At 38.2% G+C, this 26,853-nt stretch overlaps 1 protein-coding gene across 6 annotated transcripts in view; it reads left to right on the plus strand.

Moving 5' to 3' along the window:
- Nucleotides 1–26,853, plus strand: part of FAM172A (family with sequence similarity 172 member A) — a 263,961-nt gene that overhangs the window by 131,134 nt on the left and 105,974 nt on the right. For all 6 annotated transcript variants that reach the window (XR_006932328.1, XR_006932329.1, NM_001006574.2 and 3 more), the window contains one exon: nt 7,205–7,423. Coding sequence is in view for 4 of the 6 variants with exons in the window: in NM_001006574.2 (NP_001006574.1) it covers nt 7,205–7,423 (219 nt within the window). In the remaining 2 variants the exon portion in view is untranslated. The remainder of the gene's footprint in view (nt 1–7,204; nt 7,424–26,853) is intronic.

Here is a 26,853-nt window from a genome sequence, read left to right on the forward strand (position 1 = left end):
TGTGCTACATAAAAAAATATAAGCTTAAAACTTATTTGGGGGTATATTCGTTGCAAAATTCATTTGAGAATAATTAAGACATACAGTGACATTCTCTGGGAGGAGACAAAGTGGATTGGAAAATGAATTTGCAGCAGAGAACTTTTGCTGTGAGCTAAAAGGATGCTGAGAAACACCATAGAAACATCAAAAAATTCTGCAGTCAGCTTCATCTCTGCTTCTTATTTGAGCATAAGTTTCAGAGAGTGACTATTACTCTCCTTGGTTTGCCTATCAGTAAATTAGAATTAATAATTATATATTACTTCTGTGGGTGTTGCGAAAGTATTTGATAACCTTTGTGTTTCTGGTGCATTGCTTTCAAGAAGTTCTGTATAAAGCTGAATGACCTTTTAATCAAAACCTTAGTTAAAAAGTAAAATATGCAGGAGTTTTCTATGTGAAACTTTGAACCTCACTGAAGCTTCTGCAGTTTTTGTAGGAAAAGAAAGTAAGATAGTTTCATAAGAGAGGAGAAAAAGCCTTCAGAATACAGGCGTTAATTACAGAAAGGAGTCCTATAAGGTGTCATTAAAAGATGCCAGGCCTTGGGGAAAATGGTGAATTCGTCCTTTCATGGATTGTATGGACCCCAAAGCTGTGCACAGTTAGTGAAGAAGAGCAGAGACTATTATTGCAGCCTGGACAGTTATTATGGAAGGATTATTTGCAGTCCTGTACTCCGCCTGTGTGGTTGAGGTGAATTCACTTCCATTCAGCCTCCACTGATGGCCTCCCTAACTTGTGTTAGGGAGAGGTGATGAGGCTGAGGTTTATTAAGCGGTGTTTGAAGCACTATCTGAAAATGAACATAATTATTTTCTATTAATTCACAGAGTTAAGTTAATGCTACCACATTTCACTTCCGATGAGAAAATTTTCTGCTGAAAGCTGTGATGAAATTATTGCTTACAAAGGCACAGAAGTTCCCAAGCAAGAATAGAGGGTGCAATTGAGGGAGTAAAATCTTTATGGTACATGGGTGTGTTTACTCAGTTTTGGCCTTGGGAACAAACACCACGAAACAAGATTGCAGATCTTATGCACACACATATTTAGGTTGCTAATTATAGATATATGTGGAACATTCATTCTTTTCAAAACTTTTCAGCAGTAAACTCAAAATGTGGTAACAGTTTATCTCATCTTCTTTTTCTTTTCTTTTTTTTTTTTTAGCTTTGAATATTGATTTGTTTAGTATAGGTGCACCAGCTCCAAATTATCAAATATTGAAGTGAAGCATACCAGTGGTGCATTTTGTGCTTTTCAACTGAAAGTTAGGTATGGTGAAATAAGATGAATACAGTTCTGCATGCAAAGGGACAAGAGCTAAATGCAGTGAGGATTTAGAAGGCAGTAGCAGAAAGGAAATGAAGAGTTTATTGTTTTTATAGCTCTAATATCCATTAAAAGTTAGTAACGCAGCAGGTGACAGTTTGGGTAAGTGTAAAGTGAATGTTTTGAAATAAATAGGAGTTGGGTGACCTGGGATGTCAGGGCTCTAGACAAGGGTGTGTGTTTGTCGATATATCCTACATGTTTTACAGACTCCTCAGGGAACAGAGGAAGATACAATTTCACCTTTTCTGTGCCAAAACATTTTAATTATATCTTCTTCCAAGTACAGCGGTTCAGTAACCAAGGAGCTGACATTGATGCATGTGTTGATAAAGCTGCAAACATTCAAAATGAGATTAACAAAGATTTTGAGGAAAGGGTGACAGCTAATTTTGCACAGTATTCTGCATCTAATTCAGGTCAGTGTAATGATAGAATATTTTATAACGGTTGTGTCATCTGAGGGGACTTTTATGATGCTTTGTGTTTTTGAGTATTTGTGTATGTGAAAGTATGGTTCTTCATACAACATTCAAACTTTCTATTGGACATCTATTGGTTGTAGCATAAACAGGAATAAACTTTAGCATTTAGAAGCATTTTTATATATCCATCAGCTTTCATTGCAGTAATAGGTTCCTTTTGCTTTATTCACCTTGAAAGTATTGACTTCTGATGTAAAATGGAATCAAAACTAGCGCGCCCGTCTCATAGCGTTGTTTTCTACTTGTAAAAAAATCAGATGGAAAGTTATATTAAATGTATTTAAATTATCCAACTGTAGTTTCTTTGTATTGTGTGAGACCTTTTGAGAACATCTCAATGTATTTCTGTTCTATTCTCCTCCTTATTTGAAGGCAACTGACATTCTTCTTTCACTTTTCTTTTTGTTTGTGAAATTTTCTTCTTTTTTTCTATCCACTCACTTCTCCATCTGCTTTCACTTTTGTTTGCTTGGGCCGTCTCTCATCCCAACTTGATAATGAGGAATGCGGTGTGACCCTGACCTCTATCAGCCCATGCATGACCTTCTGACTCCCCCACATAACCTTTGACCTTCTCTTTGACAGCTTGATTAATTACCCTGTGTTATGATTTATGAGTAAGTGCTATGTAAAAATAATAGACAACAGGTGGTCCTCTAAAAACTTTTTGTGGCATGTTTTCTTTTCCTGCCTAGCTTGATGAGCTATTTTAAGTTGGGAACTTAGTGGGACAATGTGTGTTTGGCAGTAACACGGCATTTTTACACACTTGGACACAGCACTGGAATTCAGCGCACCCAGAGCTGAGGTGTAGCTGGGATGAAAATATTGCAAAGTGTTAGCAGGGTACAGTTGCCAAAATGTACATTGGGTGGAAACAGAAAGCGGAGTCAACTGACATTTCAGGCATTTCAGTCTCAGGTCACGTCTTGAGAAAATTGCTCAAATAATGGAGGGGGCATTTTTCAAGCTGAGCTGCATCTCCAACAGCTATGTTTACTTTAACGCTTCACTAGTGACTTCTGATTGGTTGTCATGACCTCATCCCGCTGTTGCACCTACGATGTCGCAACAGTGACATATATGTACCCTTCTTGTGAAAAAGATGGGGAATAAACAGAACGTACATCTTTCAGAAAGATGAATGGACGTTGCCATGTCCATTTTAACCACAGGCAGCTTTAGGAGACGAACGCTTGGAGTTGCATTTCCCTTGGGAATTAACTCTGGTCTTGCTGCAAACAGTCCATACAGAAGTATGAACTTGGAAATTCAGGGTGATAAGGCTTAGGAAAATGATCTCTTTCAGACCCTTGCTTGCAGTCCAAAAACATAGTTTCATAGGTCAAAAGATTCTCTCCAGCCCTGACCTTTCTGGTCACATATGGTATCCCATCTTGGTGGATTAATATGCAGAGCTGAATGCTTTCAGCTCATTATTCATTTGGCCAGGCAGAAGAGGTTTCAAAAGACTGAGAGTTTACCTCAAATACTTTGAGATTCTCTTCTTTTTTTTTTCTTCCCCACCTCAGTCTTACTGCCAGATGCAATAATTTTTATATTCCTTCAATTTCAAAGGGCTTGCTTGAGCTTCCATTAAGAGACAAAGCACTGTTGCAATTCTGGCTTGCGTGTTACGGTGAAAAAGGCCCTTCTACATTGTTCTGCCTTTGTAGTAAAGGTATTGTAACTGAGATTTTTGATTCCTTCCAACACTTGACCTTTTCAGCTGTCTTCTCTTTCTATCATCATTTCGTCTACCTCCAGAAGTAGTTACTTGGAGGTTGATAGTAGTTGGTATAGTTGATATTTTGCTGCCAACTTTTCCTGAAGCAAATTGCAGGAAATAGCTGTTAATAGAGTATTCCAGTCTGAAAGAGAGACTGTGATTGTGTCCCCTGAGCTAATAGATTAGAGACTGGTACTTGTATTTATCAGTGCCTATCCTGATTATCACTTCTCATCACAGATATACTAGTGGGTGACGCAGACAAACTTTGACTTCTGTGTGGCATCTGTATTCTTTCAGATATGTGGTAGAGCACTGAGCTTGACTTGTTTCAATTAACAGAAGATTTATGGAGAATTTTCTTACTGTTGTTACAAAATTTAACTTTTTACTATGAGAAAAGACTGTGCTTTACACAGTGGTCTAACATTCTACGTGTACTGGATGCATAGAAAACGCAACTCCACAATTACATAGACACATACCTAACTTTAAACTTTCCAGAATTACAAAATTTATTTACAGCTTAGTTCAGTTCACTACATTTCAATAATGCTGTAAGATCATCAGAACAGAAGTTGGTATTTTAATGCCACTGTGAGGTACGTACTTCTGACCATGACTTCTATTTTAAGTTTTTAATGAGTGTGATTTTTCTGGTTGCTAAATAGTTACGCCAAATATTGTGTATCTTGCCTATCATTAAAGTTTCCTAAAGGCCTGTTTTTAAGTACTAGCAGGTTATTTTTCATTGTGTTTCACATTAATTTGCATTTTGTTCAACCACACTGAAGAGTTCCACCTTTTTTTTTATTTTCTGATCACACTGAAGTTTAGCGGTGCAGCTATACTTATATGACTACATTTTTAAGAAATGAACTGAACTTAAAAGACATGCTTATGTTGATGTTATCTAAAGCTAAGTATTCATTTTCAGTGGAAATTGATAGAAATAAAAAATGTTTAGGTTAAGACTGACTAAATCTGGAATCAGGTGCAGTTTTACCAGTCTTAGTTTCTCCGTGGTGCTACTATCAAATGCTTGTTACTACCAAATCTTTCTGGTGCCATTGCTTATATGTTGTAATTTCAGATGCAGAGGACAAGGGAAAGGGAATCACAAACAGAACAATCTAAAGTATATTATTTTCCCAAGATAAATTCTTTTGAATTATAAGGTGATAGTTTTTCCCACAGATGAGGGAAAAAAAATCTCAGTTATTACTAATTATTTTAATTGTACTGACAGGAAAGACATGCTATCTCGGGAAAAAGAAGCTTTAGAGCATAGAGGGAGATGTGTTATGCTGTTTAAAATATAATTGATAAAAATCCTCTGATTGATTTATGACATGGGGAATTTAAAAATGGAATCATATTTCATCTGTTGATGTCTATGTGAAAAATTGACATTGTGTCCTCATAAAATTGGACAAATGAGTCATGTAATTTTCAGTTACATAATCAATAACTTAGACAAATTCTACTTCTTTGATGATTTATGTGTCTGTTTTGTGGTCAGCCAAAAGTGGACACAGGGTTTCAAATCCCTGTAACACTTGTAGGCCTATAATAAATACATGAATTTTGCATTTGGCATTGTATAGAAGGCAAAAGGAATCGATACGCAGAGTGTCTCTGCTCAGAACGAGCAGGTCAAGAAGATGAACAACAAAGGGAGCAGCCTGTGTTGCGCGATGAAACCACGAAAGTGCTTGGTGATGAGTGTGGGGATAAGTTAGTCCCTGCTCCACAGCGAGCAAGCTGAAGTCATGCTTTCATCCCCAGTAATTTAGTAACGCGTATCTGCTGAAGTGCTGTTCACCCCTGTGCAGGATTTGGGGCTTTGAAATTTGTGAGCTGGAAATTTGTCTGCTGATAATGTGGTATTGTGCGTCGATACAGGCAGTGAAGGCGCGGGTAGCTTTTGAACCATGCCTCCTTTTGTTTCCTGTTTCTCTTTGCCCCTCCCCTTCCCTCCACTTATTTATTTGGCTATTTATTTATTTATATTTACCTAAGTTCAATTCACTCAGCGGAGAGGGCAGGGAAGAAACATGACAGGAGACCACTTACTCACGGTACCGAATCTAGTAAGGAGGCAATTTTCTCTTTGGCCTATGGTGACCTTTTTTGACGATGTCCCTTACACCAGAGACAGTGAACTGAATGCCTCTATTTCACTCTGTTTAGCAGAGTGCAACAGTGTCCTTTAGCTTAGTTTTGGTGGGAGGAGAAGCTATGGCAGAAATTTGAGAAGGGCGTGAAAAGTTGTGCGGGCACAAGGAAGAGGGGTAGGAACTTCCTTCAAATGTGATTTTGATAACTAGTCGAGTGTGTCCAACTGTAGAAAATCACTAAGTGACAATCTGTCTACCTGACAGTGATCACAATGTGTTACAAGATTTTTGAATAGCTCTACAGATTAGAATAAAGCAAGCCCAAATAAAGTACCTTTTGTTAGCGCAGATTTGGTTTACTCTGGTGAAGCTAGGTACGTGGACTTCTTTGATCTTCTCGCCTCGCCTAAGCGCAGCATTGAGCGTTGAACGAAAAGCTGGAATAAAGCTGTTCTGTTAGATAATTAGCGTAGACATTTTCAAAAAGTGAGTCTTTATTAAAATTTACTTTTAAAGGACAGCTTGATTTTCATTGGGAACCCATGGTAACTTTAAGGACTCATCTGTTAATTGCACGTGCTTCCCTTTTTCTCCCTGCATTTGCGATTATCTTTCACAAATATTACAATTCTTATATGATTTACCATCATTTAAAAATCATAATAAAATGATTGGCTGATTTATTCAAGATTTATTTCTCATTCATAAATTCATGTATTTTTCAACCAGCTCATTTTCCAAGGCACAAAAATGCAGCTGGTATGTTCAAAAGCATCCTGCAGGTCACAAATTTTCTCTGGGTTTGTTGAATATGGGACGTACTCCCAGTGAAGTTTTAGAGCAGATTTAAAGATGTGCTTAAAAGTCTTCTCCACAATAAAATAGTTGACTTGTAAGCAATACCATTGAATCAGTTTTAGTATTGATTCATTGTTACTGCTGCTATTGGCTTGTGCAGCGTATGCTTGTCAGCTAGACAAAAGGTTTTACTACTTTAAACTGCTCTGAATAATTTTCCCATGCTTTGTTTAATATATATATGAATTCCCTCTATCCTTCCTCTTTTAAAGGTTTTTATTGGCTGAGTATATAGCTTTTTATTCATCATTATGTAGAATTTTTAAAATAATATTTTGCTTATAGTTTTAATACTGCTTTCTGAAAGAGTCATATTACATGCTTATGAATAAAACAACATATTAAATTATTTTAAAGGTAAATCGGGCAACTTTTCTGATGCCGAGGGATGTGTATATGCGTAAGTGCACACAAAGACATATTCACACATCAGTATCCCTCTAATGACAGAAAAGAAACAAACGATATTTTTAAAATGCTCCTCTAACAATTACGTTATGAGAACTTACTGAAATAAATATGTGTTTTTAAGAGCATTAAAGTAAACACAAAGCGTTTTCAAGTATCAAATCTCCCTTTTCATATTTCTTTCCTTTTTTTTTTTTTTTTTTTTTTTTTTGTCTCTTCTAAAACAGGAAGGCTATGGAGTAATAGTACTGAATCCCAATGAGAACTATATTGAAGTGGAGAAGACAAAAGCCCAAGTACAGCTGTCTTCTGATAGCTCAGATGAACCTGCAGAAAAGAGGGAAAGAAAAGATAAAATCCAGAAGGAAACAAAGAAACGACGTGACTTCTATGAGAAGTATCGAAATCCACAAAAAGAGAAAGAAACAATGCAGATGTATATTAGAGTAAGTTTCTTTTACTTTTGTTTGTCCTTGTTTACTAGTGGGTCGATATGTTTGCTGTCCATATTAGCTAATAAATAGCATGCTTTTTTAAAAACAAACACATTTCTGCAGTGGCACTCAAGAGTTCATACAGAGTTCCTAGCTCTTTATTCTATTGATATTTTTTGTCACTTGCTGAATGTAAAGTAAGTTTTGGAAGAGTTACCTTTCTAATTTCAAAGAGAAACTTCAAATAAACCCCAGAGGAACACACTGGTGCTATCAAGAAAGAGAATGATTTAAGGAAGACTTTGTACAAATGATTTTATAAACAGAGGTGTACATGGGAAACACTTTCTAGTGCAACTTTGGCAACACATTAGCTTCACATGTCATGCACGCATTTATTGTATTACATTGTCATATACTGGGGAGCCAGTAGTTACAGACTGATAGATTTTTAACATATTACCTGCTGAATTAATAATGTATTGTGGAAAATACTGGTGTTCACCTTGCGTGGTAGCAGATTTACCCTATAATGTATTGTTTTCATATGAGCAGCCATCCATTGTGTTTCAGCTGAACTTCTGAAGGCAGATAAAGGAGGAGAGTTATTAATATCTTAATAAATATTTAAGCTAGAATAGTTTGAGAATGGTGTAATGAGGAAACTCTGTCCCCTGCTCTTTTCTTACTCAGTGAACCTTTGCACTTTGTAATGCTACCAGCATGGGATCGTTATAACAGTGCTACCCGAGGATTTCTAATTCTGCAGGGGGCACAAACAATATTATTTGCACTTTGACACATTCTGCTTCATATACATACTATGCATTATACATTCAAGACTGAGTCATGCAATATCCAAAGCCTTTATTATTAAAGTTAGCATTTTCATTCAGCAGTAAAACATGTCAGAAAAGCCACACTATGCTTAAATCGGTAAAAATGTACATGTCTTTCTGCTGTGAAATTGAGAAAAATCCAGCACAAGAGGTGTTAAAATCATCTTAAATTTAAAGTGTTCTTGTTAATTGTGGCATAATATTGAAGTGTTTGTAGGAGAAATACAGCAGTACTAACTGGATAAGAGGTTTTGTAACCTGGATGTTAAGAGTCGCTAATACCATAAATATTAACGTATCTTTTAAGAAACATCTCACAACTGAGAACAGGAAACAAAAGGATCCATATACATATTCAAAGTCACCAACAGAGAACTGTTGTGTGATTTTTTTTTTCTATCTATGTGCTTCTTTTTATGTGATATGCCATTCTTCCTAGCGGTCAGACTCTGTTTCTTCAGAGGGCAATGAGGCTTCTGTCAAATTGCATCAGAAGCCGGTGAACACTGTTGAGTTGTCCTGAAATGTGTTTAGTCAGCATGCTGGTCCGGTGTCCTTTCATTGAAAGTAAACCTTTTTTGATACCTTTTTAGCAGTTCCACCTTCTCGTGGCTCTTTTGCTTGATGAGGCATGAAATTTGGCTTCAGGAGGTTTGACCCCCAAAACATAAAATGCATGACTCCATACCATTTTCTTTTTTACGTTGGTCTGTGCCTCAAGTGTGACTGTTCACATTCTCTTTATTCAATTTTCTTCAAACCAAGGGAAGAAGTATATGTGGTGGTCTTTTTTCTAGGGGGGAAGTAACTGAAATTGAGCTCTCTGATGCAATTGGTGTTTTATTTTGAAAGAATCCTTTTATATCTATATCTGTATCTATATCTATATGTTTCTTAAGTAGGCTCTAATGCATAGAGTTTTTTTGAAACAGAATGAAAAATACCCCTGCTTTGGTGTGTGGCAGGGTGCATTCCTGCAATTTACTTGCCTGCTAGTTTCTGAAACAAAACTGGATCACTGATGGAATACCATTTACTCTGCTGGGTAGAACTGCTAAGTCTGTAAAACCTTAAGACAGGTGGTTGCAAGAGGAGCTGTGAACATAGCATGCTCTGCACTGTTGATAATCTCTTCAGGCATAGCATGATGCAAACAAAATGGTTCAACTTACAGTGCAATTTCTTGTCTCCCATGCTTGGGTCTGTCGAACTGTGTTTGCTACAGAAAGCACCCTTTTCTCACACCCTGGGATCACTGCCTGCATTACTTTAGCTGTGGGATGATGATCTTTGGAGCTGGTTTTAGGCAACCTGAAAGAGCAATTCAGATTCAGAAAAAAGGAACGCTTTTGACTCACTAACATCTTGAATAAGAGGAAGAAAAATCATACTGTCACTCTACAGAAGTGTTTAAGAATGGCATATGTTTTGGTAGTAATATCATTGAATAATTTTGAAAAATATGGAGTAAACCTTAGATCACCTTTGCAAAGCAAGGCAAATGGGTACAAAGATCAAAAATTTCCTCTCAGCAGCTGTGGTAGACACATTCCTTGAGATACAGTAAAGGCATCCACTGCATCTAACATTGAAGGACAATTTGCGTGTGTCAGATATACTGGAGACGTTGTTTCTGACTGTTGAGAAATAGGAATAAATATCCTGTTACGTTATCGTAGGCCCATTAAGATCTGTTGTGTTCTGATAAAGTACCACATGATGAAATTAAAGGTGTCTGGCTGGTGGTCCAACGTGTGTAGTTAGATTTTCCAAGATGTGCCAAAATGAAATTCTCCCACTGTACATTTCTTTAAGTATTTTCTTTATTTTTGTAGAAAAATGCAAATTATATGGGATATTCAGGAATATGTAAAAGCAGCATCTTAAAATACAAAATCTCAAATTGCACTCTATTTTTACACACACAAAAAAAGAATATAAATAAAAACGACTATTAGACTGTGTAGTGCATTAAGCGCAGTGCCTGAAAGATCAAAGTACTTATTGTTTCATGCTGTTAGTTTCTTTAACTATGAAATAATGTACTTTCTGGCATACGTTATAGCTTGTTAAAGGGGCTGATTTGGTCTGGGCAATAAACATCATATCAAACATTATGGCAGAAAAACCTGCTTAATATGTTTTGTAATAAGACAGAATTTTTTGTTCTTGAAAACATCTGCCAAGTGAATTCATGAGTGAAGACAGAAAATGTCATCAATTCAGTAACAATCTTATAAAATTGGTTTCTTTTGTAGCAAGGCAAACCAAGGAGAAAACTTCTTGATAATAAGTATTGACTATAATACTTTATAGAAATATTAAATGAAAGCATTTTACTTTTATGTAACATGTTAATGAATGCAATATGAATTTTAATACTCCTACTATTTGGATTTTAACAAGCGTATTGCCAGCAAATCGTTTTAAAAGCATCTGTTTTTTAATGCGTTGAATGCAAAATCGAGTCAAATAGCTAAATATACACATACTTCCTTTTAGAAAACAGATTTCTATCCTTAATTATAGATACTACCATTTTTTCTTAGACCACCAGAGGCTGCTGCTGTACATATTGGCTAATGCTTCCCCCAGAAACTTAATGCCCTAGCCAGCCTTCATTTATTACTGAACTAAACTGAGAATTTGTTGATCTCTAACCTTTTTCTATGGAAACAGATCATACAGGCTTAAATGTGACATGATTATTCTCTCCATCCTCCAAGCCATCTCCCACTCCCCACAGATTTTCACACTGACAGTGTCTTCTCTATGTTAAAAGACACTTAGAAATGTAAATCAGTATTTATCCCTTCTAAATAGCATTCACCACTTAAACAAGTATACTGAATGAATTCTGAAATGTTAGTAAAGAAAAAAGTATAAATCACATAATTTTATAATAATAGTAATTTGCAATAATGTTGTTGCCACAATAGTCAGAGGATATCAAAGAGGCAGCAAAGGAAGAAGTAGAAGAATTAATATCTTTTATCAGACCAGCTGATGGGGTCAGATTTTCTGGGCAAGGGGATAAGCCTTTCTTTGGCCTGTCTGCTAGGAATATTTCCCCACAAAGATTAGCTTCTTTAATAAAGACAATCCTTGTGGCAAATTTTATTTCTGCTATAGTACAGTCTATAACAGTGCTGTTTATACTAGCAGCATGTGAATGAAATTAAGTTAATTTTGGATGCAACTTTTCGTAAATAATTTTTTTCCCTTTTCCTGTGAGAGATTAAATAGAAAATGATGGTGTGCAACTAATTAATTTGTTTTGCTAAAAACGCAAGTATCAGGATAACCCATGCCAATATTTAGGAGCAAGTGGTGCAAAGTGAGTTTATTAACACAGGGCTGGTGCACAGTGATGCTGGCGGGCAACACAAGCTGGTGGGACTTGAGCAGGCTGCATGCCATAGCTGCGTGTTCTTCGGTCGGACTAACATGCGTGGCAGAAGGCCGACTGCCCAGTGGTGCACGCCAGCTTTCAGAGCAGCAGATTTTGTGCAGAGATCGAGCCCTGTCCTGAGTTCGGCCTGCAGGCAGCTGTGTGGCCTGGCCCGTGGCCGTCACCTCTGCCTGCCCTGCCACTTGGCAAGGGTCTCATCCAAAGCCTGTGTGACTGCATTAGTGTGCTGCTGAACCCGAGCTAATAAGCCCTTTATTCCACCAGAAGAGACAAGATGACAAGCACTAGGCAGACAGCTCCCAAGGGGCAAGGGACATGCTCAAGCACAGGAAAAGTCTGTGGCAGAACTGGGAATCAGGCCTCCCACCTCCAGAGTCTCACCCAGTCTTTATAGTGCAGAGTGTTTTATAGTGCTTTTTTTTTTTCCTTTCTTCTAACTTTCAGGGTTGCTTTACCTACAGCCGAAGTAACACATGGTTTTAGTTTTTCAGTTTGCCCATATTTACCTTTTAAGGCCCATTACTCCCTTCAGTGTTTGGCAAGTTTGTTTTACAGAATTGCCATCCTGGCAATGGAAGGCTTATGAAAGCTGCTTAAATATTACTACAGTTTTATTGCTCTTCGTAACACATACTACTTAAAATCAAAAAGACTGTACTTAGGTGCTGGGACATAAACATCTTGTGACATTTTGGATGCCCAGGGGTCTCTGCTACACTTGCAGAGGTCTGGCAGCTGTGCTGCAGGTCCTACTGCAGGCCTGCGTCACCTGCCCAGCCTCTGAGGCCAACTGGAGAACCTTAACCCATCAATTTCACTGAGCACCAACACTTAGACCTCTAAGACTTAGATTCCTAAGGGGTCAGATAGCTTGGAACTCCAATAATAATTTCTGTAGAACAGGAAATAAATGTTTGTAAAACATTTCATTCTGTAGATATTACAGTGAACTGACATCTCGCTAAAGTATATGCAGTTTAAACTTCAATAGTTTCTACAAAAGCTCTTAGTTTGTGCAGTTGTATTTGGTATTTCTAAAAATCCTGAGATCATATGGACTTCTTACAGTAAGTTTGGCATCTACCAGTCCTGGAAAGTGACACTTGCCTTTTTTCCTGGAGCAAGCAAGGAATCAGAAAAGCAAATAATCAGTAAGGGAAGATTTTGCATCTCTTTAAGAGCACGACTGGCTCTTCATTCTGCTATACCCTCTCTTTGTTCTGCATCTCAGAAGTATGGTTTAATCAAAGAAAAGGAATAAATCCAGGGCTATCTTGCTTTCTTGTCTTTCAAACATTCATTACATGATGCCGACAAAATGCGTATTGTTAGATCAGGCTCCTAAAATGTGAGGCAAGCCATATGAGTTTTCAAAAGAAAGAATCAGCTTGTGTCTCTCCTCCCACCGTGAGCTGTGCCATGCTCCTGTTGTTCTGAAAAAGATCGTTGTGCACAGGTCAGCCAAGTCGTCCTTCCTTTCAGTCAGGATTCAGGCTTAGTAAACCTGGACAGTTAGCAAGCTAATCGCAAAGAAAACTAGCTCAGCAGAAAGCAGAGCAACTTGTTGAAGGCAAAGGTGAATGAAATATTCAAACTTCTTATACTCAGATAGTGCCTTGATTGTAGAGTGATTGCAGTTAGGGACTGATAAGAGGTCTTCTAGTCAATCCTCCTGCCAGTGCAGATTGTTCTCTGCGAGTACCCTTTACCATTTATCCAAGAGAGTCAAACATTAAATTTTTTTTAACAGATATCCAAAACAAGGATAATATCCTCTAACTGACTGTATGTATTGCACATTTTGATGCTAGATTTCTATGTTTGGGAGGTCAAGTGGTAACATACCTTTTGCTATGCAAAATTTTGAGATTCTTCATGTGTGGTTTTTTCCATAGTGAGCAGCAAGCCATAAAAGTCTTCAAATACGGAGAGATTAATTTCTCTGAGATAAACATATCTAGTTGTCTTAAGAGGAATGGTGCTGTTGAAAAAAAGGCAGGACCCCCTACTTCAACTCCACTCTAAAAATGCTTATGTGTTTTGGATAGGGCATACAAAGACTGTACCATGACACCCAGAAATCAGGAAAACAGTGGAGTCCTAGAAAACAAATGTCAGCAGACAGGAGACTGGGGCACAGGATACAGTACATTCAAGGATGTTGTTTCCACCTCATTTGCTACAGAAAACAAAGTGAAAATTCAGGAAAAAAAATATAGGAAAAAAAATTCCAGATTTTGTAACTTAGATTATTCTGGTAGTTCCTCTGTAGTCTGCTTGGCTGCCTCAGCAGTGACCACTGCCAAAGGGGCTGGAAGTAGTGGAGGAAGCACTGGTATGAAAAAATGTGGAAAAAGCTGCCTAGAAAAAATATCAGTTCCTGACCTGCAATTCATAGGTTGCTGGCAATTCACAGCAGTATGAATTATTATCACCTTGTCTCTCATTATATTTCAAAATCATTACAAGCAAAAGATGTTACTATCTAAAGTCCTTTCTTTTTGTGAATCTACATCTTGTGTGATATTATTTTAAGTTATTTGCCCCTTGAGAACAAAGCTGATCTTTTTAATCAGTTTGTTGTCATCCCTGCAGAGGAAAAGAAATGTACCTTGTTGTGAGCTCTGAGAGTCATGACCTCAGTTCTTTCTGTGCCTTAGTGAACTCCACAGCTGATGGGTACTCCATGAGAACTACTTTTATACTAACTTCAGAGTTGCTAACTTTGTTTTCACAGTGTCCAGACAGACATATTCACTAAGGTAGTCTGTTTTATGGTATCTACAACCCTGACCTTATCTAAATTTTGAAGAATCTTTCATTCTTCTTTCAGCTGAATCCTTGTTTTATCCTTTTCTTCCTGACTAGAAGGGGATGCTAAACTGATCAAAAATGCTTTTTGTCTTTTGTGTTTGGTGGTGTTAGTAGCAAGCTTTCTTTCCTGAGTTGTCTGCACGCTGTTCAGCCACACTGTTCTATACTTTGTAATTTAACAGTTGTTTCTCATTCTTTTTCTCTGCGCTTTTGATTTGTACTTGCAAGACTAGATTTGTATATATATACAGTATGTATTTATAGTATACAGTGAGTTACATTTTCCTTGTAATCAAATAATATTTGAATTTTAGTTAGTCTTCCCAATAGATGGCACTGCTAGGAACAAAGCTACTGAATAACGTAAGATTTAATTTGCATTTTTACTACAAATTAGATCTATCTATGAGCCTTTAGTTCTTCTGGGCTGTAGGGTAACTAAAACAGTTTGGGAGCTTCTGATTTGGTACTTCTTGCAAAAACGTAGAGTGAGAAGAATATCCAGCCTATACTGAGTATGTTGTTCAGAAGAAGAGGACATCCCTTCATTAGTACTTTTGACAAACATAAGCATGTTTCCTGTACTAAAGACAAACTGTATGAGTAATTATCATTCTGACATGGGGCTTGCACATTGAGGTAGACTGGACTGCAGCTCACTGTCAGAGTATGCTGAAACTATTTGCCACTGCTAAGCTTCTGCATCTATTAAAAATAAAAAAAAGTCAGTTCTGTTCTAATTGAATTACGGAATGAATGGAAGAGCTGCTGTGTCTTAAAGGACTTCTTTTACTCCATACGCTTTGTCTAGTACCACTTAAATTTTAGTCATTCTCTGTACCACTGATGCAGAATGAAGCATCTCCCCTAACAAATGCACGCAAGCATGTGTGCACACAGATGCTAAATAAAGGTGCACCAAACCTGGGCAAGTACTTGCATGTTCAGCATCCTTCAGACTCGGAAGGAAATGGGCTCAGTGATAGTTTGTAAGAATAGAATACGTAAGTCTTGAAGGTTACTTTTTATGAAAAGCGAAGATTTAATCACTCAATCCAGTCATACAGTACAGCAAGAAATTCAGAAAGTAGTTAATTCAGACAATATGCCCAGTACTTCCTAAGAATCTGCAACGTGTTTGTTCTTTGCAGACTAGTGTTTCATTCCAGGATGGTTTTTCATTCCTATCTTCTACATGTTTTCCACCTGCTGTGTAACTGAATAATCTGATTTCCTGGATCTTGCAAGTTCAGACTATGTGCTACAAAAGTGGGCAATGGACATCAACACTAAATTGTGTTACAGCTCCTCTATTGTTAACCTCATTGAACATGCATATAGACGTTATGAAGACAAATCTTTAGGGATCTGTTTTGCTGAGGAGCTTTTTTGAAGTTAGGGAATTAAGTAGTAAAGAGATGTAGTCTATGTATGTTGTTTTGAAAGATTTCTAGGTTCTGAATTAAGTTTGTGGACTTATTCTGTGATAAGTCAGCACCCTTCTACGTTCCACCCTGCAGTACATGTCTCTTGGCCTTTGGGTACTGCACTTTCTTTTCTGAAGGGTCTTTTCTATTCTTTGAAAAATGAGCAAATACATTTGACGACAGAATCATGTTTTTCATCACGTGTCCTTTGCTTTGGCTGCCAAAAAAAAAATATGGTAAGCTTATGTTTAATGGCTGTTACTTATTTTTATATCCCTTAACAGTGAAGTTGTTGGCCTTGTATAAAATCCTCCTTCTTGAAATATGTCAAGTTTTCAGATACTCTTCCTGCTTAAAGGTCTACTTTCTTTGTGTTAAGTGAACAAATGAATTATTGCTCTCACAGATCTTAAAATAACAGAATTTGATCACAGTGCCTGCTTGTCCTAAATACCTTTCTGTTACTGCTGTAATGTCTGTTCATTATGTTCTTTTACTGTTTCTTCTGTCTGTTTTGAAATACCAGCTGCAGCTGACTGGCAGAGTTTGGCTTAGACTTAAATGAAGTTTTATTCTGATACTCACTAGACGCCACCATCACAGGTGTGGCAGTTCACATAATGTTATTATTCTGCTAGGATTCTAGTGAATAACCATAAAATGGCACTTTAATGTCATTCTGAAATAGTGTCTATTTCTATGTAAAAATAAAGTGACCAGACAAAATTCAGGTCTGCTAGAATCAGCAAACAAAAACTGTAGTTGCAAAAGGTGACCAGTGCCTCAATTCTGATGTGAGTTGTGAGAATGTAGAAAAGTCAGAGAGATGAAGTTGTGATATGGAAATATCGTAAACAAGTTCACATCATCAGCAATACTCTTCTGCATCGAGTGCATTCAAAGTCACTGTCCCAAATGCATGTAGTTCAAAGTTTGAGGAGCTTCTACGACACTGGCATGACACAGCTCACTTTTTTTTTCTTTGATTGAAAGTGTCAGGCTCAGTGCTTGTGAACAAGTCCTGGCTGACATTGCTTTGAGCAAGGCACTGGACTACAGGACCTCCAGGCGTCCTTTCTAGCTAACATGGTTCAATGGTTCTACGTGGCCAAGTTCCACTCCAACCCTCAAGGCAGTATTTACGCTGTGCATAGACTCTGTGGTTGTTGTTGAAGAGAGGTCAATTTACCTCTCAGAATATGTGGCACTACTGACATTGCACTTGGTCATCCATTTATAAAGAGTAGGCTTAGGTGGCTGAAACCATGAAGCCTGCTGTTAGCGTGGTTAATGCCATGTGATCTTTCATAAGTACTGCTATGTAAACGTACCCTGAGAGAGACAGGGATGCTATTTTGCATTTTTAACACAGGTGTGTTGAGGAGAACAAGATTACTTCATGGATCAAGAAATTCTACAAGCCGACTCATCTCCTTAAATTTGCTAAAAGATCTTAGAGCAATACAGCAGTATGAGTTTTTTCACAGATGTCTTCCAGATGTTGCTAGCATGCCCAACTTTGAATAATGGGAAGGATAAATGTACTGTCTGTGTCCTTCCTGCTCCTTCTCTTTTGTTATTTCTTCAGCAAAAAGAGTTTTGTCTACATTGTTAAACTGAGTCTGCAAACTCATTTTAAACTACAAAGCAGTTTTTGAGTTTGGGGAACAGAAAATATACTCTGTGGCATTCAAATTGATTATTTGCCAAGTGTGTGTTCTGAAAAGGATAGACGTGGCAGAATTTAAAAAGCCTGCAACGTCATTAAAGTATTAGTGAACAGCATTTTAATTAAGCCTGTGCACAACCACTTTTTAGAACTCCGAAAATTTTGTCTACACTGAATTTCAAAGTGAAACCTGAATCTGTATCTCAGCTGCACGCCAATGCATTGACTGCAAGTTGCCTTGAAACCCTAGGACAGGCCCCCAGCTTCTCTTCATCTCCAAACTTATACCCATGTTCATAAAGTATTACTAATTTGTAGGGATAATCCTGTCCAGGGAGTTTTAAGTGAACACTGATCATTAGAAAAAGTCTGCTCATGCAGATACATGCGTTACCAGCTCCAAAACTTTTTCTTGCTGCTTAGTGGAGAGACAATTTGGGGTATTCTGGCATCTTGCTGGGATACTGGGCATTGTAAATGTGATCACAGTTTGGTGGATTTCCAAGACATCTGGTACCTGGCAACTATTGATTCTTACTGCTTATTGTCAGCTTTATACACAAACAAGATTTAAGATTTAAAATATGTTAGTATAAAAACAATTTTACTAAGAGAGCTGAACTACAAAAATAGCAAAATACATTAAACATTGATTGGTAAACACTGTTCAACTATTGTTAACCACAGGAGCTCTCAGAGCTCTTCCAAAATCTCAGTTAAGCAGATCTGGTTAATTAGCTTCTACAAGACATCCAGAGCCAGAAACAACCTACCCAGGGCGTTCCGGGGGTTACAGCTTTTCCAGTCTTTGTTACGGATTGCGCCTGCAGCCAGCCAGTCTGATTGCCCTTCTGCCCAACCTCCTCCCTCTGTCCTGTAGGGCGGCGTTAATCTGCCATCTCTTTTCCCATTTTTCTGCACTTCATTCCTTCTGACCAAACATTCAGACATTACATGGCAATCTGGGAATTATGTTATTTTCTTGCATCCTTTCTCTGAAGGTCTAGATTAACATTTCTGTGTTAATTATTACATTGTGGGTTTTGCCCTAGCTTTAAAGGACATGGTGTTCCTTTATAAATTATGTCACGAAAAGTATTAATTGAGAGAACACTTTTCAAGATTTCAGTTTGATCTCTAGTCTTCACATACTTTTACATATCTGTTTAAACACACCAAAGATCTGAATTTTGTATTTGAATGAGGGGAACCCTTTGGGGCTCTTTCACAGAAACCTTGTGCCCCGTTGTCTTCTCGGGGGAAACTACCTTGTTTGTATATGTTAGTTAAGGCTTGAAATATTTCATGTTATATTATGTTAATAACCACATAGAAGATTTACACATATAACAAACTAAAGTGTAGAACTGTGGATAAAAACTACATCTTGCTTTTGCCAGTCACCTTTTACTTTTTCCTCCCAAATACAGAGAGGTAAGAAACCTCACAGAAGAATGACCAGAGATATTAAACAGAAGGCGATGCACAATGAATAATGCTTGTATCTTTTTCTGATAAATTTTACTGTGTTTGCATCATCGTCAACTGGAGTGAACTGGCTTTTTTCAAAGTCTCTGATAATGGGATAGCATGGTAACGCCTGAAAAGACAGCTGACTTGGGATTTAATGTTTGATAAATAAATACAAGGTTTTTTGATGTAATGTTTTATGGCAAACTCATATAAATATTGACAGTAAATATTGGAAGACTAATCTATAAGACTGACAATATGTATGCATCATGATATAGAGAAGTTTAACAAAAAGAACTTAAAGGGTGGGATCATTTCAATTAAAGTGTAATAAGGTCCAAACCTCTAAAGTAAGCAACTGTTTGAATGAGTATAGGTTGCAGATGTTGAGGCCTCTTAATCCTGATTTTAAAGCACATCAAACAAATGGTGTTAGCTAATAAGGGATTAAAATGGCATCAAGCACCATTTTTAACAGTAACAAAAGCTGTGTGATAGGGTTTTTTTGAGTTTATTTTTTTTTTATCCCACCCACCACTATATACATCATAAGCAACATATTCCGTATAAGATTATATATTATTCTAAAGATTTTCATTTATTTCTGAAATTTCTACACCATTATCGTTCAGTATATAGTCTCAATAAGACCCCAAATGTTTGGCCCGTGCTGCCTGAGTTAGAAGATTGCTCCCAATTTTCCAGTTAGGTCAACCAAAAAAATTAAGATATGATAGAGGGTCAGTGAAAGAAATTCATATCAAAACAAGTGCTCACCATGTCATTATGACAACCTGCTGTAACAAATGTGCTTCTGTTTTAACTTATGACAATTAATTGCTAAAAGTAATTTAATCTGACAGTGGCAAGATGTTGAAAGACTCGTGAAGATGTCATAAAAGCGACCTTTCTGCCCATGTGCAACCAAAAGCCATTTTTAACAAGGAGCCTCAAAAACAGTACAACTTCTTTTGTACTTTGTTAATTAGTTATTGATTTGAAACAATGCTCTGCCAAATATTGTCAGATTAGCTAGACGCCAGCAAGGTCACAGTGTGACAGTCTAGTCCTGATAATCTTATAGTATATAAGAATTCTTTTTTCTCTGAACCTTTTGTTCTGATATCCTGAGAATTACATTTCCTGGCTTTAGCATTTGTGCTAATTTAAAATACAGCGAAGCTGTCTGTTATGTAGTTGGATGTTTTGAGTTGTTAAAAGATGACACTACTTTAGAAGAAAAATTGGTAGTGATCTAATGTCTAATAATCTTAGTCGTCCACAATGTGCTGCTGCTGCAGTACCAAAACCTTCACTGATCTGTGAGAAGAAGAGTGTACTTTAATATAATTGTTGGTACAAGGATGGTGCACGTTCAAGTCAGAGGTAAAATAAGCAAGTCCAGTGGTACACCAGGATGAAAGATCATTTCCTAGTATACCTTGTTGCCAAATAAAAATGATGGAAGTGGGCCTATGCAGTAAAACTGAGAAGCAGAATTAAGGCTTGAGTAACTCAACATTCAACTTTTCACAGTTCTGGGTCAGAAGATTACTGAAACAAAAACCAATGGAAAACATGAATCTGAATGTGGGATTGTGTTTGTCATTCATGTGGATAATTATTTTATACACTAATGACAGTTACTTCAAATACAGTTAATTATAGTAGGCTAACACTGCATATTAAGGCACTTCAGCAAGTCTTTACAACTGTGCAATAAGTAAATAGCGTATCACTTTACTTAAAGCACTGAGCACTTTCTTCCTTTTATTAGAAGAAATCGAATAGCTTTGAGGCTGTTAAATCTTCCTTTCACTTAAATAACCACTTCTGAGTGTTTGTAATAAATAGAGACAAGAATATCAAAAAGAAAAGTACAGAACGAAGCTGTTCCTTTTAGTTTAACTCATGTACCAGATATAAACTCTGTTGCAGAGATTTTACAGCCTAGCTTTGTTCTCAAACCAAAACTGTTAATGAAAACACTAAGTTGTTGTTTTACTTAAATGTGTTGAAGTTTGTTAGATTCATTGTTTCCGGTGGTGAGCAAAATCTGCATTTTTCTTGGCCAAAACTCTGTTTTTCTTGCAATGGCATGGTTAAAAAATGTCTGCTTCTCATTACAACATATAAACAGATTGAAAGAACAGGAAAGTAAATACTCTCTAAGTACTTTAGGAAATAGAAAAAGAACACTTCTGTACAACTTCCATTCAGAGTTTTTGAATGGAAGTTTTTTAATACTTCAAAATAAATAGTTTTAATGTTAAGAAAAATTCAGGTATTCATTTAAACTAGGAAATCTTTTTGTGTGTGTCTTGCTGAGGCAATTCTTTTTTACAGAAGTATTGTATTCGTTTTTAATTTGCTTTTCTCCACAATTAATCTTTAAATTGCCAGAAACATGGCTGGTAGAGAAGACAGCTGTGAACATATAACCTGATGGTCTGTTTTAGCAATGTTCTTTTGTTCACATAATTCAATCACATAAAAGACCATCCTTGGCAATCGTTTTGTTACATGAGACAAAAATACCTTGTGGGCAGAATCTCAATTCCCAAAATTAAATAAATGTGGGGGGGAAAAGATGAGTGTGAGGAGATGGTAGATACAAAAAAGCAAAACAATGCATGTAAAACATAGGACTATGTACAAGCAGTATTGTACTGAAATGGACTGCCCCTGTCTTTTGGTATTTTCACCAGTTACTGTCTCATTCACCTAACTGCTGCAGTAGTTCTTTATATTTAACAGAATATATACACCCATGTGCTCAGAGAGCCATGGCGCAGGAGCCGTTGCATGAGCTGTGCAGGTATTTGTCAGCAGCTTCCAGACGAAGGTGCAGACGGGGCTGGTCTGTTACACCTCCGGTCTGACAGCTTCCCCATGCAGAGCATTCAGGCTATTTGCCAGCATAGAAGATGCTGCTTCAAATGCTCAGTTTCATCGTTTAAAATCCTGCAAATTATGTGGAGGGGAAAAATATAAAAAAAAGTAAAAATCTGATATTCTGTCAGAACTAAAAGGGAAATCAGTTATTTTTTCTCAGGTCAAACTTCCTTTGATTCATTTCCCTCCTTCCTCCTATTCTCTTCTCTTGAACCTCTTTCCTCTCCGTGAGTCAGCAATGTTCTTGTCCGCAGACTAAAAAAGAAAGGTTTCATGTTTGTGTCTGCATTCTTGTCTTAATGATAAAATAATTGGCTTAGATGACTCCTACCATGTCTATCAATTTGGAAGCAGTATAAAGATGCTGCAGATATTTTGGGACAAGATCAGTTTTGAAGGAAGGCTTTTAACTGTTTACTCCCCAGCTCAGTAGAGAGAACTGGCCATTAAAAAAAAAACAAAACAAAACAAAACAAAAAAAGCAGTTATTTATGGTTTTGTGCAGCTCCCAGTGATGGTCCCAAGGACACTTCTATAAAAACAACTCTCTGAACTTATCCTGGAGATGGCAACCCAGAGCCACTGAGAGCCTGATTTTGTCTGATTTTTCTTCTTTTCTCTCTCCTGCACTTTACCAGAAGACAGTTGGGTGGTGATGACAGTACATGCCAGACTCCCAGCAGAAGTAATAACAGGGAAATCCAAATTGGAACAACAGGCTGACAAAGTTGTCTTACGGCGGTTGACAAGCAGATACTTTAACCAGGGAGATGTTGCTGTAATAACATTTGAGACTTAATTAATTTAGCCTGAGATCTGGTTATTACTTTACAAACAATAATCCCCTTCAAGTTATAAAGTTAAGGGGGAGTGGGTTGGAGGAAGAGTTTTCCATCCCTTGAATTCTGTAACAAAAGGCTGAGGAGATGGGGAGGGTGCTCAGAAACAAATAGAACACAACAATTTCACAGCAGAAAATACACCGAGTACAAAGAGACTAAGTCTGTGTGGTATGGAGTCACTGCAGATTTCTCCAGGCGAGCAGCATTTGCAGCTCCATTAGCAGGCACAGCCCTCCTGCTGTGGGGTGCACAGGTCCCAGCCCCACTCGGAGGAGCGCTCGTAGGCCTTGCACAGCACTGCATGGGCTGCACAGTGCATTGTGAGCAGCCTCCAAGCTTCACGCTTGGGCACTGATAGAGATCTGAGTGCTGGCCTGCTTCTCTGTGGCCTGTCACGTGCTCCGGTGTCACCACAGAGCGCAGCCATTTCTCTGAGGACGGGTTGCCAGAGGCGTTCCCCAGCCTGCCTGCAGAGAATCCGCTATATCTCTTTGTAGCAGGCTTCTCTCTGCTTATTTCTACACAGATTTTCAGCCAGACTTGCTGTGCTTGATTTTCTGTTTACATGCAAATCAATGACATTTCACCTGCAGCACAGTCTTCTAAAAACTCATATGCATTCACAGTTACACCTGTGAGGCCTTGACATGGCAGCACTCTGCCGGCCCCCTGTGAAGGTTGAGGCATTGCAGGGTCAGTGGTGCTCTACTGCGGCTGAGACCACAGCACCAGAGTGAAGAACAGCTGTGGGCTCTGCTGATTTCAGTCTGTGATCTCACACCATTGTTTGTTTATTGAAATGTTATAAATGGAGGGCTGGAGGCATGTGCTGTGGCTGAGAGGGTGGAAAGAGGGATGTGATGCCCAAGGTCAGCTTGTTCCTCATAGGTGGTACGAGATCTCTGCAAAGGGGAGCGGAGTTTTGGTTTTGTTTTGCTTCGATTTAGAAATGGCTTTCAATTTTTTGTCAGGAGTTTTATTAGCTAAGCGTGTAGATGTGCAAAACTCTCCTCTAGCTTGGAGCCGGCTGCTTTGCTCTTTTTCTTGTGTGCAATAGAGATGGATATAAAGGGGAAAAGTAGTTCCCTGCTACTGCCCGGGGGGAGGTTAGGATCTACACTCCCTCCGTTCTCACATGTATATAGCATAGCTCTGAATTTTACTTCCTGGCCACCATCACCAGGGGAAGCCCAGATTATGTCTGAAGTGGGAAAAGTGGGACACAGTCTGAAGTCGTCTTGGATTGTAATTGCAGTGGGAGCTGGGGAGAACATGGGCCCAGGGGAGGAGCCAAAACACAAAACGCAAAAAATAAGTTAACTGCTGATGCGGGCAGTGGCTGGAGCTAAAATCCAGTTTCTGCTCAGCCAGCCCATTGCTGATTGACAGGAAGATGTAAGCACTGCAGGAGCACTGACTGTCACATGTAGACTCCCAGGACACATGAGGCTGGGACACACGCGTGCCGGCTTCCCTGCTTGAAGTAAAACACTACTGCTCACTGCAGCTGTTGGGGGTGTTACACTGACAGCAGAGTGAATCTTGGCATTTTCATAGGAAACAAAAGACACTTCTGGAGTATCATCTGCAATTCATCCGGTTTCTGCCAGTGGACTCTGCAGCCTCTGGAAACATGAGGAGTCATCTGTTTTCACCCCCTACTGCTATGTATCATTTTGCTTTGAAAGAAGATTTTTGGGAGGTTGTCTCTATAAACGTATAGCTCATTGTTAAAATAATCTTGCTTTCCCTCCTTCCTCTCAGAACCAATGGATTTCCCATTTATCTGATGCCTTTCCCAGATGCCTTTCTGAGTTGGAAATACCTGGCTAGGCCTTGTCAGTCTGAAATAGATACAACTTGTCATTTTGAACTGAGAACAAAACCTAATCTTAAGGCTTGCATTATAGCAAAGTGTGTGTATTACTGTTTCCTCCTAGTCGGGCTTCTGAACCCCTTTTGTGTTCATGGAAACAATATAATTATGTTCTTACTCTGCCAAATACATTTTTGTTTTACATCTTTTATTTGGCTATTAGATATGCCAGACATTAGATGCTTCATGTAATATGTACTCATTTACTGGGTCTGTCAAGACTGTCTGCTTTGCTGATAAATTGTCTTGAGTTTTGGGGGTGGGACTACTCTATAACTTAATACAAAGTGGATTCAACTGCAGCCCATAAGACTTCTAGTCTTCCTTTCTGTGGCTGACTGTATGCACATAATAGCTTTATTATTAAGGCTTCATAAGCAATATTGGGAACACTTCCATCACTGGCCCACTTCGCAAATAAAATAGGCACGAGAAATTACACAAAATCACCTCAAGAAGATCTGGGAATAAGACTGAGATCTGTAATAAGAAAAATTCAACCTTAAGTCACTTTGCCATATTGCTTTCAGAAGGTATGTACCAAATAATAACCTTGGCTATGCTATTTATGTCTACAGCTCCATATCTGACCTGACTGAACTAGTGTGATACCTGGTATCTACTTCTTTCTCAAAAGCAGCCTCTACCTCCTGCCAGACTATATATCTTGCTCCCTTCTTAGAAGTTGTCCTTAAAAAGATAATATAGTCTTTTTATTTCCCCAGTTATTCCTAAGAGATAAGCAGAGGAGGCTTGTGTTTTTGTATCCAAAGGCTCTTGGTTTAATCCCTGCTAAGGTCATAAGGAAAAACACAATGTGACTGTTTCTGAATGCATATGAATGCAGTTGTTGAATAAAGTAAATCCTTTCACCAATAAAGCATTTGCATCATGTTTTGTGGAATCTTTGCAAATTTAACATTCTGTGTTTCCTTAAAACTTCACCAGATTTTGGTAGCCATGAACGCAGTCTGCCACCTACATAACTGATAAGTCGTGCTGGATTTTATTATTTTAATGTGGAAAGTACGAAAATAAAACCTCCCTGGCCATTTCTTTCTATCATGTAGTCTCCCTTCTGCTCAGGATGCAGCAACTGAAATAACTTCCTTGCCCCAGTATTCCATTTTTATTATTGTTTCTTCCAAGTTCTGCTAGCAACACATGCTAAACTGAATTGTAGATCCAATAAGGTAGATGCATACTAAAGATTTGTTACAAACTTGCCTCCACCATGGCCTCTGCTCCTGGTTCCTTCTCCCCCAGTCAAGTCTGCTTTGCCACTGAGACTACCCTGATATTGTCACTTTTATCTGCTGTCTGCTGCAGCCTGCTTTCATTTTGCTTCATATGGCTGGGCTAGCCCCAGTGCAGGAGGAACTTGGAAGGACTTGCTGTCCTTCTTGACATTTCATTTATGAGTACTGCAAGAACCAAACCATATTCGTGTATGTGTATTTCTGCGGTATACAGATTAATGTTAGCCATTCCGTAAGTAATTAATATCATGTCTGCTTTTATCCTCAAATCAGGCATCTTATAGGAAGCATTTCTGAAATACCTGTGCAAGAGTTCTCTCAGCTTTGTGATTAAAAAGGTAGAAAAGAATTTTTAGCAGGTAGGGCACACTGGAATTCCTTTGAGGGTCAATTTTTTTTTAATGGTCTGAGTTAGACACTTTAAAGTCTTCTCTGCAGACAGTCTTGCAGGAAAACAATGAGATCTTCCACTTTTTTCTTGTTTTTGGTTTCTGTTTTTTCCTTACATTTCTCTTCCCTCTGGTCAAAATACCGTGGCTGCTGTTTTTGGGGAACATGTGCTGGCTGGGTTTTTGGTTCCAGGTTTCTTGCCCTTCAAGTCTCTTTTCCAGCACTGAGACTTCCACAGAATCGTAGAATCACCAAGGTTGGAAGAGACCTGCAAGATCATCCAGTCCAACTGTCCACCCACTACTAATATTTCCCCACTAAACCATGTCCTTTAGTACAGCATTTAAATGTTTCTTGAACACCTCCAGGGACAGTGACTCCACCACCTCCCTGGACAGCCCATTTCAGTGCCTGATCACTTTTTCAGAGAAGAAATTTTTCCTGCTGCCTAACCTAAACCGTCCGTGGTGCAACTTGAGGTTGTTCCCCCTAGTCCTATTGCCGGTTACACACGAGAAAAGTAGTACAGCAGTAGAGGTTGAACTT

This window comes from Gallus gallus, chromosome Z, assembly GCF_016699485.2.
Source record: "Gallus gallus isolate bGalGal1 chromosome Z, bGalGal1.mat.broiler.GRCg7b, whole genome shotgun sequence".
NCBI lineage: Eukaryota > Metazoa > Chordata > Aves > Galliformes > Phasianidae > Gallus > Gallus gallus.